Source organism: Equus quagga, chromosome 7, assembly GCF_021613505.1.
Source record: "Equus quagga isolate Etosha38 chromosome 7, UCLA_HA_Equagga_1.0, whole genome shotgun sequence".
NCBI classification, from domain to species: Eukaryota; Metazoa; Chordata; class Mammalia; order Perissodactyla; family Equidae; genus Equus; species Equus quagga.
The window spans coordinates 49,746,929-49,765,586 of NC_060273.1; the positions used below are offsets into that span (position 1 = coordinate 49,746,929).

Here is an 18,658-nt window from a genome sequence, read left to right on the forward strand (position 1 = left end):
AGGAGGGGCTGACTCAGTCAGAGAAAGTCTGGATCAAAGTCTGAAGCAGAGAGAGCGTATGAACAATGGAGAGATGAACGTGGGGAGAAGAGCCCAAGGACACGAACCTCACTCCATGAGTTCAGGTGGGCAAGACCTCCTTTTCCCCCAACTCAATTTGGTTTCTATTTCAAGCCCCTGTTCTGCTGGGCCAGCAGGAGACGTAGCCTCAGTCCTTCAAGGAATTTGGCTCTCGAATCTTGGGCGTCTCTTAGAGACCAAGTGTGCCCGTCTCCATGCCCCCTTCGCTCTGTGTCTGAGCTGCACACGGACCCCTACAGTGTTCTGGGAGGCCGTCCATCCTCCTGGACATGTGATAGCCTTTCCTCTCTGGGGCCTCGGTGTCCCTGTGGGCGTCACCTGGTGAGCACCATGCAGGGTCCCCGTCCCCTCGGAAAGCCCCAAGCTTTCTGCTCTATCCCCTGCTCCCTTCAGCCCAGGGGGTCCTTTCTGGAATGAGGCAGATCTTCCTCCACGTTTCTTCAAGATAATTCCTGCTACCCAGGAATTGCCTCCCCTCTGTGGAGCAGATTTTGGAAACAAAAGCAAGAGGGTCGGGAAAGCGTTCCCTACTTTCTTCTGCGTGGTATCCTTTTCCCACACAATCAGCTCAGGGACATTACCTGTTTCCATCTGGTGTGGTGAGGAGGGAAGAGGGAGTGAAAAAACAGAAGCTTAATCTCCAAAATATATAGCAGCTCAAAGGGCATTGGAGGCTGTGGGTGCTGGGAGGGGCCAGCTTGATGGGGCTGAGTGTGGGTGGGAGGGGAGGATGGCCCATGGGGGACACGAGGGCGTAGGAGAAGCCAGGGCTCAGAATGCAGTGGGCTTTCAATGCCAGGTAAGGAGAGCCGATTTACTCCTGAGGGCCGGGAGGAGCCACCAAGAGGCTAGAGGCAGGGGAGTGACAGGGTCGGTTTAAGCCAATGAGAAGGATGTGTGGGACGGGACCCTGAAGGAGGGAGACTGAGGGGGCTGCCTGGGGGAGGAGTGAGGAGGACCAGAACTCGGGTTCTGGCAGAGGAAGGGGCAGGTTCAAGCCACAGTGTGAAAGTGGAATGGTCAGGGCTCAGCGGCCAACAAGCTGTTGGCTGATATAAAGGGAGGTTTCCACTCTGAAAGGCTGAGTAGTTGGTGACATCATCACCCGATTTAAGGGACGTGGGAAGTAAAGCCTATTTGGGGAAATATGATGAAGGTCTGAGGACACATACTGACTTTGAGGTGCCTGCAAGGACATTCAATTAGAGATGCTGAGCAGGAAGAGACGGACACGGGTGTGACTCTCAGGAGAAATATCTGGACTGGAGACAGATATTTAGGAGTTATTGATATAGAGGCATTTTTTTTCACCATCCATCCAGGAGTTCACAGACAAGTAATCTGATGATACAAACAGATTGTGATAACTTTGTGACACAGAGATACACAGGATTTGGGGGGACTACAGTGGAGGATCTTACCCAGTTTGGGGAGGTCCAGGGAAGACTTCACAGAGAAAGTGACACCCGAACTGAGTCCTAAAGCATGAACTAGAATGTGCTTGATGGATGAGATTGCTTGGGGACTGAGGAACTTTCTGGAGAGAGCTCATCTGAGGGAGCGGGTGTCATGAGCCTACGCTGTGGTGAGGCCTAGCTGTTGTCGCAGCCAAGCCTAAACAAGTCATGGAGTCCAGCTGGAAAGTGGATTTCATTTGTGTATTGGTGAGGGTAATTCTTTCTGCTGTAACAAATAAAATCCAAAATTTCATTAATAACACTATAAAAATTGTTTTTCAGTCATGTAATGGCGCAATGGTGTCAAGTGGCCCTCCGGCACATGGAGATTCAGGGACCCAGGCTCCTTCCATGTCATGGCTCCATCATCCGCTCAGGCCTGAGAATCCTCAGCTTCCAGACACTGCAGAGCAGGGAGGAGTGCGAAGGAAGAGAGCCGAGAAGCCCCACCATCTGCTTAAAAGTGCCAGCCTAGAAGTGACACACATCACTTCCACTCACATTTATGGTATATAATCAAGCTTGGAAACAAGAAGGGCTGGGAAAGATGATCCTTCACCAGTCAAGTCCCCCCTGGTGACAACTCCGTGCTCTGGAAAGAGGTAGTGGAACTTTCTAGAGAACCAGCAATCTCCGTCACCATTGGCATCAAATTGAGTAGCAGAGGGAGCATGGAGAACTGGTGTGGGGAAAGATTATCCGGCTGCAGCAGGGCTCCGTGAGAAAGAGCGATGTGACTAATTCGCAGTCTGCCATGAGTCCAGATGCGAGCAGTTAGGGTGACCATTTACTTACAACCCAAGCAGGACAGCTGTCACTCACATTTGGCTTTCAGGGCAGCCCCCATGGCTTCATGTAGGGGTCCCGTGTAGAGCCCAGAGGAGGTAGGGGTGCTGTGGATATAACAGAATGAAAGCGTTGTTTGGGGTAAAATTCTGTAGGATAGGCACTAGCCGTCCTGCAGTGGGCTCCTGATAATAGAGTGAAATTCAAAGGGAGGAGCACGTCTTCTCCTCTTACTCCACTGAGCATGAGGAAACTGGACACTACCCGCACTGTAGGGCGTCCGTGGCACTGCCCGTCAGTCTGAGCACGTCAGGGGCATCCACGGAGCTCAGCCAGGCAGCAGAGCCCAGCAGCTCCACACCTGTTCTCGAGCACAGGTGAGACTCCACCTGGGCCGGGGAAGGGGCTGGAATCCTCCGTGAGCAAATGGGGGCAGATGTCTATGACATTTAGGTATAAGCGTTAATAAGATCCCATCATTGCTCTCAGTGGGGAGGACCTGGGAAACTCAACTTAAATATAACCCAATACAATGACCCCTCCAAAATTGTCAGCCTTCAGAAAACAAGTGGTTCCCTCTCTGAGTCTTGATGGTTACACACAAAGGCAAATGATATACACCAACACACAAAGTTAATGAGTCAAAAACCGTTCTTAGAGATGTCAGAAATTCTAAACGTCAAAAACATGCCTTATCTGAAACAACTTTGCAGGTATACTAGAGATGAATGGATAAGTAAATCTATGGTAGATAATAGTCGGATTTTCCACAGTCAGAGACAGAAGTTACAAGGAAGCAGAGGGAATGTTAGAACAAATCCTTCAGTTTTGCACTGGAGACAGGTAGGAAAATAAAGTCACGTGGGTTCAATTTGATAGATGGACAGATGATAGGTAGGTAGATGATGGATAGACAGATAAAGAGAGAGAGAGAGATGTGTGTGTACGCGGGCTTGGACACCCCCATAATTCCCTAACTCCACCTACTGAGAGGCCCTGGAAGCAGTGATTCCCGCGGAGCAATGACCACACCTAACAGCCACATCTTAGTTCTAAATACCACTCCTCAATCAAAGAAACAGGGGGGCCGGCTCCATGGCCGAGTGGTTGAGTTCGTGTGCTCCGCTGCACGGCCCAGGGTTCGGATCCTGGGTGCTGGCATGGCACTGCTCGTCAGGCTACGTTGAGGCGGCATCCCACATCCCACAACTAGAAGGACCTGCAACTAAGATATACAACTGTGTACGGGGGTGGTTTGGGGAGATAAAGCAGAAAAAAAAAAAAGGAACAAGGGCTCCTAGGAGGCATGGTTGATTCCAAGACTAGGAAAGGGAAAATACAAGATGAGCCTGGAGCATCTTGTGGTGCCGGAAAATAAGAATGTGCCAAGAAAAAGTGTCAAAAGAACACAGGAGCTGACCTGAAAGTATTCCCAATGACATAAGCTGAAATGATTTGAGCAACAAAATAAATAAAGATAATATTTGATTAAAACCCAAAGAATAAATAAATATCCATGCATCCATATTAATATAAACAGATGATTGAATAAGTAAATAAATGGGGAGAAGGGACAACTCTTCCTTGCAGAATTCCAATTACTAAACCTAGAAGAAATGAGGGAAATAGAAATTACTATAAGAACACTACAGTAGTGGTCGCTGTGGGCAAGACACCCTGATGAATGCTAAAATGAGTGTGTGGAAGTTTAAGGGGATACAGGTTATCTGTACATCATCAAAGCACCTTCTCCCCAGTTTGTTACTAATTAGAAAGGGAAAAATAGCAACATTGAGGTTGACATCACCAGGAATAAGACGGCTCAATCTCCCGCACCCCTGCCGCGATGCTCTGAGCCTCTGGGTTCTTCCCCACGGGCCGTCTCCTCACCGTAACTGTGGGCGGCCACGAGACAACCCAGACTGAGCGGAATCCTCAAAACACCTGAGCAGCCCCCCTCAAAAGTGTCAAGCTCGTGAGAGACAAGGTAAGACTGAGGAACTGTCACAGGTTGAAGAAGACTGAGGACACAGCTAAATGCAATGCAGGATCCTGGAACAGATCTTGGAGCAGAAAATGGATTTTAGTGGAAAACTGTGAGATCTGAATCAAGTCCGCAGTTTGGTTTTTTTTTTTTTTGATGCAGGTAAAAAGTTTGGTTAAAATTGTTTCAGGAAACATGACAGAGACCTCAAAGCAATACTTTAAATTAACGTTATCGTTAACAATGATATATTTGCATAACTAAATGTGACATTTGGAAACTGTGAGTAGAGATGAGGAAAATGGGACGCCCATGATGGGGGAGTAAGGCAGGCCTGGAAGGAAGGAGACCGTGTCCCAGAGCTTCCTAAAGCGGGGGAGGTAACGGATTTCTGTGTTGGGGGCACTTCACAGCCACTGCTGTATTTTAAGCCACAAGAACCCTATGAGGGGAGGGGTTATTTATAAATAATTCCAATTTACAGATGAGAAAACTGAGGCTGAATGAGAGACTTATTCAAGATACAGTAGCTACAATTTGTTGAGTGGCTTTTGCAGGTAATTCTTTAAAGATTATTCCACTGAATTCTTGCAAAACCACATAGGTACGATTACTATCCCTATTTTAAAGATGGGGAAGCTGAAGCTTAGAGAGAAGGGAGTTGCCCAAGGCCGCAGATGCAGGAGGAGGAGCAGAGCCTGGAGACGAGCTCCTCCCAAGAGTGCTCCCCTCCCTCTGCACGTGCCCGACCCACACCAGGCCCTGACCCAGCACAGCGCTCACCAGGGACCTGGAATTGGAGCACAGATTACATCAAGTCAGCTTCTGGACGCCATTCCCCTGGAAGAAGACAGAGAGGCAGAGACAGAGAAAGACAAGGACAGATGGAAAAAGAGAGAGAGAGAGAGAGTAGAGAGAAAGGCAAAGAGGGTCTGGAGAGAGGGGAGGCCATCTTTGAGGGCAACTTTGAGTAATGAACTCTGGGTCTGGAATCTCAGAAACAGATGATTTCTGACAAAAGGGCAGAATCAAATACACCCCTCCACCCCACACACCCCCTCGCACCCCCACTCCTACCACCCCACATTCCCCCCCCCCACCAGACTGAGTCTGATCTTTGGGGACCACCATTGATGTTGCCAGGGAAACCAGACCTTTTCCCTCAACTGTTCAGAAGCGCTGTTGTTTTTTTTAAGAGGTGGTGTTCTGTGTTTCTTGGAAACATTACCGGGGTATTTCTCTCTTCTTCTTTCACACGACTCTCCAATCGGGTTAGTGCACATTATAGGCGAGGGGGGGCAGGGTTATTGATCGACAGCATTTCCGACAGGTGATCTTTCAATTTTCCAGGAAAACATACTTCTCCCTAAACATCTTCTAACCTGATTAACAGCTGGGATTGCCCCGGGCGCCACCACCGCCTTCCCCAAGGCCCGGCTATTGTCTGTTCTTTGTCTTCTTCCCCCTCGCTCTCATGAGCCCCAGGGGAGCGGTGGCAGCTTCCTGTGCCTAGCCAGTCTTTGCATCAGCACTGCCACAGGGGAACCATCCCAGGAGCATTGCGAGGGGCGGCCCTGGGCTTCTTTATGTTGCTCTTCCCAGTAATGGGGACGGAGTGGGTCTGTGGGGTCTTCTCTCCACCCTCCTGAATTCTTCCCTTCAAAATGCAACCCAGTCTTCAAGGCCCAGTTCCAAGACCAGTTCCTCCAAGGACCGCTGGCAGCCCCCGCTCTGCCACACTGCCCTCCTCGGAACTCTGCCCACGCCCTCCCCTGCACAGCTTCAGTCCAGGCTCGTCTCCCTGTCAACTGTGAGCCTCTCAGGAGACAGCTTCCCAGGGTTGGTGGGGAGATTAAAAAGTGGGCAAAAGCCACAAAGAGAGCTTGTTCTCCGAACCAGGGTGCTGTTTCCATCATGGCTCCGTGTCTCCCCCGACCCTCTGTCTGCCAGCAGCGCTCTGCTCTGCGAAACCCCATCCTCCAAAAACCAGAGGAGCTTTCCCCGGCCAAACCCCCTTTGGTTAAACTCTTCTAGAACTAATCTTCCTCTCCTTGGGCATTCATGGGGGGAGTTCAGCATCCTCCTATTTTGGGATGAGAAAATTCTGACTCCACCAGGAATAGCACATGGCCCCAGGGTTGCTGCTGAAAGCAGAAATGTCTGTCATCCTTTTCCATCCCTTCTAGCCTCCCTTCTTTCCAGTCACACACCCATAGCCTGTTCATTCCAGAGCAAAGATAGCTTTGGTTTATTTTTTGAGGCAATGGAGTGGCAAATCCATTTATGACAGAATGTTTGAACATGTGTTCATTAAGTCGTTAGCTGACTTTGTGTAATTGAAAAACATCGTGGGTGTTTGTGCGTTGGCCATATGGATCCGCCTGCCTCCGCGAGCGGGAAGCCAGCCCAGAGCCCGCCCTGTCCTTCCCGGCACTGTTCCCGACAGAGAGGCTGGACTCCAGGGCTTTACGGCACAGGCCAGCCTGTCTGAAGCCCGTGCGCAGCCCTGTGCCACCCAGAGGGCAGGCGCACTGCTCTCTTCCCCTCCTTCCCGCCAGCGTGCACATCAGGGCCCAGCTCCTTGTGCAGTCAGCAGCTTAGAGCCTCCAACCCTAGCTCTGCCCAAAGTCAGTCCTGGACTCTGCCTCCAAGGGCCCGCCATCTCAGTGAGAGAAGAGTTGTGAACGCAGACTATGAACTGGAAGCAAACTGCAGCCACGAGCGGCACTGCCCAATGGCACCGTGGCTAAGATGCTGGTACCAAAACGTGTGGGCTGGAATCACAGCCGGGCTGCTTCCTAACTGCATGACCTTTTGCGAGCTGCTGTGAGGCTCAGTGCCTTCATCTCAAAATGGGGGCCATGATGAAGACAAGGATGTTGATGATGGGGGTGCCCCCTCCCGGAATTGGCAAGAGGGTTGTATGAAGTAAGACACGCAAATCCCTCAGGACACGGCCCATAGCAGAGGCGTTTAAGTGTTTGCTATCCTTGACGTGAGCCGTTGACACTGAGTTCTGGCTGAGAATAGCTCAGCTCGCTTTTGTGATACCTTGACTCAACTTTCTGAGGAGTGAACTACGAGCTTGACAGCGTTGCTCAGGATCTTACAGGAGCAGTCGAGGGGGCCAAGGAGTCACACACACCCGGGGTCAGATTCCAGCTCATCCCTGAAGGCCTAGGGCATCTCTTCATCCTCAGAGCCTCAGTCTCTCCATCTGTCAAATGGGGATCAATAACTCACATCTGCTAAGGTTATAATAAGCCTTAAATGAGCTAATTATGAAGAGGGCCCCATCATCGCTCATCATCTTCCTCCTCAAGCTGTTGGCTACTGGCCGATTGTCTTCTGTCAAAGGCACCCGCAGACTTCTTTGGCCAATGTCTGTTTCCACATCCCCCTCCACCTCCAGACTTCGGGGCAGTGAATGCGGGTCCTTCACCACAGAATGCCCCGCACCCAGCACAGCCTGGCCCTCAGGAGGTGCTCAGTAGATGCTCTCAGGGTGAAGGACGTTGGGCTGCACAACCAGTAGCCCACATCTCTTGGTCCTGGCTTCTGACCTCAGCTTCATTTCAGGCCCCGCGGCCTGAGGATGGCAGGCCCCCCACAGTCCAATTCTGGCTCCAGCCTAACAGGACACTTGCCTCCAGAGCCCACCCTGTCCTTGGGACCCCTGCCCCCAGCATTTTCCTGGCCGGGCTCACTGAGCAGAAAGTAAAGAAAGTTGCAAAGGAAAATCAAGGGTCTCAGACACATCTATCTTTATTTGTTTCCTGTCAGAAAAGTTCAAGAATTACACCAAAAAATACTTCAGCCTCTGCTACCTACTGACAAAAATACACCACAAAATTATAAAGCGCTCAGCGGTTTTGCTGGGGACAATTTGTTATTCCGCTTCAGATGACGAATGAATTTACAGGTGACTCGAGGCGATGGGGGTGGGGGGTCGGATGAGAGCGTTTGGCAGGATAGTTCGAGCTATGCTAGTCAGCCACCCAGCTGCTGCATATGAAGGTTTTGGCAACATAGCAAGCCACCAGAAAATGCCGGGTACATGGCCTGTCAGAGCCTCATGGGGAAACAGGATCACATCTCAAATAACCAAGTCTCCTGTCAGTTCTGGCCCCATTGGGCCTGGAGCCAACACCGCACAGAGTGGGCCTCCCCGAAACATTCGCAGGAGAGCCGCGTGGGAGCGCCCGATGTGGCTCCAGGACAGTGGGAGGCCTGCCAACCCTCGATGCTACCTCCTGGTCAGGAGCTTCTAGAAGCAGCTTGGGGAGCTTGGACGAATGTCCCCTGTCAACACAACAGAATGGGCAAAAACGGTCACGTTTTTCAGCTTCCTTTAGAATGATCTGGCATTGCTGCAGCCCCAGTCTTAAAATCTGCCTGGCTGTCACCTGAGCTTCCTGTTAGGACCCTTATTGTTCTTCCTATTGTCATCAGCACTCTGGGAAACAACAAACAAAAATTTGAAAAGTTGGGTGCCTGTGCTCATAGTGTGGCCAGATGTCACACGCCCGTCCTGGCCTTGCCTCTTCCTGCAGCCTCTCCTGCCCTCTCTGCTTGCCCCCTGCCTTCTCCTCAACGTGGGCATCGCCCAGGTGTGGCCCTAGAAACACAGGAAAAACGCAGAGGCTGCCGGCTGCTCAGTCCGCTCACACCCGCCCTCCCCGGCCGCGGGGCTGGGCCCGGGCTCTAGCTGGCGTGCCCGCACACACGGGTTTGTGCTAACCTTGCGAAATACACCCGTGGTGGCTGCCTTCCACTTCGGGTTGTGTGCGTCCCAGGCTTACTAATGCAGAAACCAGTCCTTCTCTGCCCCTCAGCAGGTCCCAACTCCTGTGTTCCTCTCCTGCAGACGGAGGCCAACCAAGAGCCGGCGCCCGGGTCACCGCGTGTTCGCTACCTTCCTTGAGAAGCCCGCGCTGAAGCTACGATTTCTCCCCTCAGAAGCCCAGGGTGCGCTCTGCCTTTCACCATCTTCCAGATGCAGCCAGTTTAAACCCTTTTTCGTTCATTTTCTTTGTTCCTTTCTTTTTCTGTTTTTAAATTTTCCTAACAAATAATAAGCAGTGGCTTTGAAAATATCTTACATGGGAACAATCAACACGAAACATGCCTTTGTACATGAGCCTGACTGGGGACGGATCAACAATACCAAAGGACGGAAAGAAATATCAATTCAGACAACTCCAGTGCACGATATTTTCGGTGAGTTCCCCCCACCCACCCCCGGCCCCGCCCCCGCCCCCGCATCCCAGGAGTACAGTGTTGTCTTGTAACTGGAGTTGGCTTAGCCAACGGGGTCCCCCTCTCCCCCTCCACTCTGGCTGGGGTGGGCCTCTAATGGCCCTGGGTCTTGGGCGGCTTGGGCTCATGGATGACGGCGGCCGCCGACAGCCACGGCCCGATGGCCCGAGCAGTGCTCTGCTTGGCCACACTGTAATGGCTGATGACCGTGTAGAAGCGGCTTCTGGAGTTGGGATCCTGGGATGAGTAGTAAGCATCCAGGGAGGCCGGGATACAGCGCTTGTGCTGGGGAAGAGAGAGAGAGAGTCAGGGACAGCTCAGCAGACTGCTTCCAACCCACCCTGCAACACGGCCGCCCCACCTGAGGGCCACAGCCACACCAGGCTCTCAGCCAGACAGCAGGTGACAGCACCTGGCTTGGGCCTGGCACACAGCAGGCACTCCCCAACATCATCCCCATCATCAAAGCTGCCACCCACTTGAAGCCAGAAGAAATGAACCTGACACTGATACGACTTCAAGGCCAACCTCCTCCGCTTGCTGCCTGGGTGGCTATAGTGGACACAGTTGGCAGCCCCCAGATCCTCTTTATCTGGCTGATTCACCCATCGCCCAACTGCTTCTCTGGGCCACTGCCCACAGCCAACGGCTGCATCTATTTTATTTCCTTGATTTTATACTTGTAACTCTTTTCTCTTTTCTGTTCCATCAAAAGTCTTGTTTCCTAACAACATTGATATAATTGTATATTTGCCTTATCCTATATTTGCATATCAAAATGTCACAAAATAACACCAATATTATGACTAACAGACTACTAAATGAACCTCAAGATTTCTCTGCAGCTCTATGTGTCTTTAGAATATCTTCCAAAAAAAGAATTAAATAGGTAAAGGATAGACAAAGAAACCAAACATTTATTAATTTATTCAGCACCTCTGATGTGCCAGGCACTATTCTAGGTACTAGGAATACAGCAACTCTGTAACCAACGCTGGCCATACTTTTATGACCCTTCAAACAAAATCGTGTCTTGTTTTCAGCTTTCCATACCACCTACAGTCAATAATGTAAGGCCACCTGATGAAGGGCCTAGAGTCATGGTATTCGATGGACCTCTTCTGCCCGTCCCATCTATAGCCCATCATCTAGCAGGCCCTTTTTTTTTTTTTTGAGGAAGATTAGCCCTGAGCTAACTACTGCCAGTCCTCCTCTTTTTGCTGAGGAAGACTGGCCCTGAGCTAACATCCGTGCCCATCTTCCTCTACTTTATATGTGGGATGCCTACCACAGCATGGCATGCCAAATGGTGCCATGTCCACACCCGGGATCCAAACCCACGAACCCTGGGCCACTGAGAAGTGGAGCGTGTGAACTTAACCGCTGCGCCACCAGGCCGGCCCCTAGCAGGCCCTTTGCCAACTGATTTTACTGAAATTCTCTCCTTAAGGCCTCACCAAAACCCTGCGGGCAGGCATTATTAATGCCCACTTTGCAGGCAAGAAACCTGAGGCTCAGAGGGGCAAGGAGACACCCTGAAGTCACGCAAATGGTTCAGTTCTTCAAGGGAAGGAGCACAATGAGAGCCAGCCAGGGTCAGGGGCAAGGGCCCAGCTGCAGGACTGCAGAAGACCACCTCAGAAGCCCCGGTCCCCATCTTCACATCTCTGCGGGCCGACGCAGGGGTAGGGAACCAGTCAGGAAACCAGGAAGACTCGCGCCAGAGCCGAGATTTCCGGAGATGGAACAGTGTCTCTCAAGCAGGAGGGTGCGCTCCCTGACCCCGAAGCCGGACCACCTCCTGACTCCTGCCTGCAGAGCCCAACCTGGAAGAGAAGCTCCACCGCCTAAGGGGGACCAAGTCCTTCCTGAAAGCTTGGAAGCTCCCTGCTAGACACACACTGAATTTTAAACAGTCGGCAGAGGTTGCCATACCTAGAATTTGGATGCCAATGCAAAGAAGATGTCGATAAACCCTCTAATTGATGTTGACAGTGACTCCGGCCACTCACCTGTTGGAACCCCTTACCTTATAGACAAATCCCTCTGGGCAGCTGTGGTCATAGGTGAAGGCTTTATAAACCACCAGGAACACGATGCAGGCGAGGAAAGCGAGGGCCAGGCTGACGAGGATGGTGACCTGGAGGAGAACAAAACGGAGCGTCATCCAGCCTCTGCCTGCCTGCCTTCAGTCCACATGCGCAGCCTTCGGATCCCAGCGCCGGCCGGCAGCCTGGCATGGCAGAAAGAGTAGGAGGTGCCCGGACCCCAGAGAATTGGCTCTGTCACTAACTTGCAGTTTGACCCTGAGCAAAGCACCTGCACTCTTTGGGCCTTGGTTTCCCCCCTCTGCCGGACACTCTCTGAAGCTCCTTCTTGGCTCGGTGTATGATTCCCCCCCCCCCCCCACTTACTTTTTCGGTTAACGATGGGGGCATGGAGGGTGACCATTAAACCGTCGCTTCTGGTGCTCCCGTCTCCCCCCACACCAGCCCTGCTGCCCCTTCTGAATTCCAATCTCAGGTAGCGACCCCTTATTTCACCTCCACTTGGATGTCCAGCAGGCACCGTAGACACGTTCCCAGCCCAAACCCCTGCTCTCGTCCCACCCCAAACCTGCTCCACCTGCATTTTTCCCCAGGTCAGGAAATGTCAGCTCCACCTGCAGCCACTCAGGCCAAAAGCCTTGATATCGTCTTTGATGTTCCCTTTTCCTCACATCCTACGTCCAATCCACCAGCAGAACCTATCATTTCTGCCTTCAGATGCCTCCTTGATCTGACTGCTTCTTTCACTAGATCATCTGCACCCTGGCCCAAGCCATCGTCATCTCTCACCCGCGGTGTGGAGATGGCCTTCTAACCAGGGGCCTCCTCAACCCCTATGGTGTATGCATGCAGCAACCAGAGGTCCTTTCAAAAGGTAAGTCAAGGCACATCCCTTGTCTTCTCAAAAGCACCTAATGTTCTCCAAATCATTCATAGGAAAAGTCCAGCTCCTAACCATTATCTACAAGTAAGCTTTAAAAAATAGTGCAACACCAAACAGACTGGGGACACCATCAGGATTTACCAGAGAGGAGTCAATGGGTCATTTCTGGCACCTCCAGGCCTGCACTGGCCCCACCCCACCGCCTGTGGACAAAGGGGTAGGGTAACTCCCATGACACTGGGCACCTTGTGTTTTAAGCAGAATTTTTTTCCTATTATTTTTAAAAGCTGGTGGCCTTTTGAGTCAGTTTGCCTAGAAATATGGCGGAATCCCTCTCATGGAGAGAAAGTCTGTTTTGATTCAGAAGAAAAATAAAGTCAACCTTGGGGGTGCTCAGCCCACCTCCTTCCCACCCCAGGACGTGGTTTATGAGAACAGGTGGAGACAGAAGTCTACATTGCTCCAAACAAATGGAGGTGCTTGTTGGCAGCTTTAAATACTGGATGGGAGGAACTTGAAAAGGAAAAGAGGAAGATGGATATGGCAGGCGTCTGTCTGAATCCCGTGGGCAGACGCTAAACATGAGAAACACCCTGTGCGGGTGTGTATATGAAGTTACAGGACAGTGTGCTATTGTGAAATAATAAGAAACATATATATTTGGTCTTGTTCCTGTTTCCTGGCACAGAGCTTCTAAAACCCTTGCAATTTCCTCAGGATAGAAACATCTTTTGTTATTCTATCTGGTTTTATTCCCGGTTCCTGAAATAGCTCACATCTACCCAGGTGAAAGGAGACTCTTTTACTATTCATAGCAAGCTCCTTCCAACCACTCATGGGTTTATGTTAATGAGGTACTTTTGGAAAGCCCCTAAGGATGAGGGTTGGTTGCCAGGGGAACCACGCAGGTGATTAGAAGGATGGAATTTTGAGCCCCACCCTGCTAACCTGGGGAAGCGAGCGGGACTAGAGATTGAGTTCAGGCACCAGGGCCAATGACTTAAGCAGCCATGCCTATGTAATGAGGCCTCCACGCAAACCCTAACTGAAGGGGTTCAGAGAGCTTCCCGGTTGGTGAACAAGAACACATCCAGGAGCATGGTGCACCCCAGACTCCATGGGGACGGAAGCTCCTGGGCTCAGGACCCTTCCAGACCTCGCCCTATGTATCTCCTCATCTAGCTGTTCATCTGTATCCTTTAACTTCCTTTCTAATAAGTAAAGCACTTTCCTGAGTTCTGTGAACCATTCTAGCAAATTATTGAACCTGAGAAGGAGGTTGTAGGAACCCTCAATTAATAGTCTGTCGGTCAGAAGTACAGATGACAACCTGGGCCTTGCGACTCGAATCTAAAGCATCGGTAGTCCTGTGGGACCGAGCCCTTAACCTGTGCGTCTGTGCTAAATCCGGGCAGTTAGGGTCGGAGTTGAGTTAAATTGTAGGACATCCAGGCAGCGTCCACTCAGAATTGGAGAATTGCTCGTGGAAAAGCCCCCACACATTTGGTGTCATAAGTGTTAATGAGAGTACAGAGAAAAAGTGTTTCTGCCTTTTGGATGGTGACATGTAAAATTCAGTTCTGAACTATTGTCAACGCAGTGCGCTCTCCACCCCTCCATCTGCACCCTGAACCCTCAGCTTCAGCCTGCTGCACGCTCATCGGCCTCCTGCCCAGGATTGGGGTGCTGATGGTGCGGGGTGAGACGGTGCAAAGATGAGACTGGAATCACCTGGCAAGATGTGGAGACAGAGGTGTCAGAAGAGGTTGGAACCTGGAGCAAGAGCCACCTCAAAGACACCTACACTCCCTTAGAGCCCCCAAAGATAGGATTTGATTAGTACAAGGAAGGGGACCACCCAAGACCACTACCCAATGCTGAAGACCTGGGCACACCCAGTCAGCACATGTCTGGAGTACAGACGTAAAGAATTTTCAATGTCCAGATTTCCCAGTAGCTAAAGGTGAAAACAGCCCAAACGTCCATCAACTAGTGAATGGATAAACAAACTGTGGTCTCTGCACAGAACAGAATATTATTCAGCCATAAAAAGGAATGAAGTACTGGTAGATGCTACAAATGCGGATGGACCTCGAAAATATGCCACATGAAAGAAGCCAGACGCAGCAGGCCGCATGCTGTCGGATTCTGTTTATCTGGAATATCCACAGAGACAGAAGGCAGAGTGCTGGTCGCCAGGGGCTGGGCAATGGGAGTGGCTGCCTTCAGGAACAGAGCTTCCTTTCGGGGTGAGGAAAACATTTTGGACCTCGATAGAGGTGGCAGTCTCACAACACTGTGAACGTACTAAATGCCACTGAATTTTTCCCTTGAAAGTAGTTAATTTCATGTTATATGAATTTTACCTCAATTTTTTAAAAAATGCCCAGAGTCCAGGCTGATTATTTCTCTCAAGGGGACCTTAAACTCCTGCTAACATCCCCTCACCAGAGCTGCCCACGAGACTGGCACGCAGACCCACTCAGAGGTGCGTCCACGGACAAAGGTGTTGCTGCAGCCTCCCGTGTGCAAAGCAGAGTAGAGAGCTGCAGCCACGCAGCCGCCACATCAGCCAGATGCCCCCAACCTAACGGCCACGTGCAGTCCCAGCCCTGACTGAGCAGAGACCCAGGCCTCCTGGCGACTCAGGAGCAGGGCAAGACATCCCAGCACAGGCGTCCCCGGACACGGCTGGCTGCTTCCCCAGGTCAGGCGCAGGCTGGTGGAGAGGCAGAGGCTCTGGGAGGTGCAGCAGGGCCCAGCAGGACCATCCGTGGCACGGCTTCCCCTTGCAGGGGGCTCTTCCCATTTCCACCAGCCCTGAGTTAACATCCCCGCCTAGGAGAGGCAGGGTCTCATTCACCACAGTGCTCCCAGAACTCGACAAGCTGACCATAGCAAAGGTTCCTGGGGAAAGGGGAGGGAGGGAGGGGAGGAGGGAGGCCCTTAAATGATTCAGTGCTGGTGCCTGGATTGCCACCACCCACGTGGATTCTGATTCACTGGGTCAGGGAGGGTGGGTCCAGGACACGTGTGTTTTTATAAACTCTCCAGGTGATTATAATGTGCTCCCAGGAGGGAGAAATGCTACTGCGGTTTGACTGGCCTGCGTGGTTCTTGGGCTGGCTGCACCTTCTCAGGATCACGCCAGCAGCACTGTAAACACTCCTGAAGCTCTGGCCCCGCCCCCGACCACTTCCATCTGAATCACAGGGGTGGAGCCCGAGCCCCCAGGTGGTTGCCAGATGAAGACACTGGGCGGGGTGCCCCGGTGACTGTCAGAGTCCAGGGTCTGATGCGGACCCGGACACCAGGGCTGCAACCCACCCTGAGGGATTCTGCTAAGCAAGGCTAACTTGGATCGGGCGGTGCCACAGGGTACCTAACCCAGGAACTAGGGTGAGTAGAGGCCATTTTAGGCATTTAACCTTTCTTGGTTTGCCTCCTTGTCCTGAATCTTGGTAACTTCAGCAACTGGAGGCTGGTCACTCTTTAAGAGCCTGTGGAAGTCAGAGAGTACAGGGCTGTGAATCAGGCACAGGCCCTCCCTTGGGAACCTCACAGCCTACAGGGCAACGGAGAGGTGGACAGATGGACGCCGGCACTTGCAACAGCAAGGGGTGACACCATAAGTGAGGGCATCAGCACTGGGGGCTGCTGGACCTAACCAGCCTCAGGGTTGCGGGGGGAGGGATCAGGGAAGGCCTCCTGGGGGAGGTGACACAGGAAAGGGCTTCAGGGAAGAGTGCTAGGATAGGAGAAGGAGGTTCTGAGCAGAGGAAGTCGCATCTGCCACAGAGCAGAAGCCGGGCCTTCTGGAAACGTGCTATGGTTTGGAAAGGCTGGCCCAGAGGATGCAAGTGAGGGAGAGAGGCCTGGGGCCATGCGTAGGTGGGAGGAAAACCGATAAGGAAGGCCCAGACTAAAACTTGCCCTGTCCAGGGTAACAGGGAGCCCTGACAGTTTTAAGCAGGAAAGTGACAGAATCAGAATTATGTTTGGGAAAGACGTCTCTGGGGGCCACATGGAGGCAGGGGCCATTGGGGAGGCTGATGCACTAGGGATGCCCCAAATGCTTGCTAACCTGGCACTGGGGGTGGAAGGGGTTGCCGGCCTAAGGAGGTGAGCAGAGTGAGGTGAAAGGGCAGGAGGAAGGGGCTGACCGGGGAGGAGGGACATTTGGGCTGAGTCCGTATCCTTGGTGACTGAGCCAGCATTGGTTGTCAGGATCAGGTGGGGAGATCGAGGGTTCTGATTCGGTTTAGGGTGAGATTTTTCCTGCAGGCGGATCCTCACGAGGCATCCTGCAGCTGACCCCTCCCTCTCCAGGGACTCGTGGATTCAGAGGCCCTGGTGCTCAGGCCCTGCAGCCAAGCACCCGACGCAGAAGGTGAGCCTCAGAGGACCCGGGGGAGGAACTCCCCTCCCCACAGGGCGCCTCTGGACAGCAAAGCCTGGCTGCACCTCAGGATGCATTGACTCGGTTTCTGGAAGCCAGTGCTCAGAGACGCTCTAAAGCCCTTGGTTTCCCCTCTTGAATGTAACAGCCTGAGACCAGAAACAAACTACTTGTTAGCTCTGGGGCCAGAGTGGAGGGTTCCTTTAGAGACGGATGCTCACCACAGGAAGCAGCCTCCCAGCTTCCGGCTCCAGTTCACCCACCCGTTCACCAGCACAAATCTGTCACAGGGCCCGCTGCGAGCCAGACACCACCACACAGTCATGGCCTCTGGAGCCCAGGGCAGGGAAAGGGTCGGACACTGAACAATCAAATCCTCAAATAAATACGTGTAAAACAAGCCCTGGGGTCTGGCCCCATGGCCCAGTGGTTAAGTTCGCGCGCTCCACTTTGGCAGCCCAGGGTGTCGCTGGTTCAGATCCTGGGTGTGGACGTGGCACCATTCATCAGGCCAGGCTGACGCGGTGTCCCACATGCCACAACTAGAAGGACCCACAACTAAAATATATACAACTATGTACCAGGGGGCTTTGGGAAGAAAGAGAAGAAGAAGAAAAATAAAAAAAGATTGGCAACAGATGTTAGTTCAGATGCCAATCTTAAAAAAAAACAAGCCCTGGACAGGATCTGGGCCAGCACATCCGAGGGCAGCATGCAGACAGGGTGGCAGGGCTGGGCCAGGAGCCCGCGCGAGCAGACCCTGGGCCAGAGCATTCCAGGCTGAGGCAGCCCAGAGACCCTAAAGGAGAGGAGCTCAGGGTCCCAGGGGGCCTGGAAGGAGAGTCTGCCTGGGACAGAGGGGTCCGGGGGCAAGGGCGCTGCCGTGAGGCCCGAGGGGACTTTGGAGACCAAGGTCCATCGCCCTCGTCCTGCCCATGAGCGGCGCTTCCTACAGCGTCGTCCCACTGCTTTCAGGGAAACATCCCGCTCGGCCTGGCCTCCCTCTGCCACCCTCCAGCCTCTCAGGCCACCGCAGCCTTTCTTGCCGAGAGCTCCCGCTGTCCTGCTTCTCCAAGCCTTGACCCGGGCCTGGAACTCCAGTGTGTCCTTCCTTTTCAGGGAGACGTCTCCGCCCTGTCCAGCCCGGAGGCCCTGCCCCTGCTCTGTCCCTGCGCCCGCCTGGGCTGCCCTGACTGAGGCGGTGTCGTCCTCACCTCTTCAGCCCCTTAGCCCTCCACAGCTGGGCTGCCGAGGGCAGCAAGCTCACCTCATCCTTTGCTCTGTGCCGGCACCGAGACTCCTACTGAGTGGGGACCAGTAAGCATTTCCTGAACGGAAACGTTGAATTGAATTAAGGTCCCGACGCACACACAGCCACCCTCCCCCCAGATATACAGAAGCAGACACACAGACGACCTGGTCCAAACCCCACTGCGTTCACGGGGGAGGGCGCACTGAAACACCTGCTCTTGGCCTCTGTTCTCTTCCTTCCCCATTCGCAACCCCATCCACTGTCCACCGCCAACCCATACACAGGTTCAGACAAAAGCACCTTAACCTTGAAATGAATCAGGGTTTGGGATAGCATCAGCTGAGACCTGCCCAAGATTTCTCCTCCTGCTTTCGAGCACAGATCAGAGAGAGAACAGAGGAAGAACTTAGAGTATGCAGCTAGCAGCTCTGACAAAGATGCGCTGAGCCTGGAGTCCATGACCCGTACCTCCATATGGTAGGAATAGTAGTAGAAATAGGAATAATAAT

The 18,658-nt window shown here is 52.5% G+C and overlaps 1 protein-coding gene across 1 annotated transcript in view; it reads right to left on the reverse strand.

Annotated features, from left to right (window-relative positions):
- Nucleotides 1–9,660: 9,660 nt before the first annotated feature.
- Nucleotides 9,661–18,658, reverse strand: part of NSG2 (neuronal vesicle trafficking associated 2) — a 61,600-nt gene continuing 52,602 nt past the window's right edge. The window contains exons 3-4 of the mRNA XM_046668634.1: nucleotides 11,597–11,707; nucleotides 9,661–9,852 (exon numbers count right to left, since the gene is read on the reverse strand). Of these exons, the coding sequence (XP_046524590.1) occupies nucleotides 9,661–9,852; nucleotides 11,597–11,707 (303 nt within the window). The remainder of the gene's footprint in view (nucleotides 9,853–11,596; nucleotides 11,708–18,658) is intronic.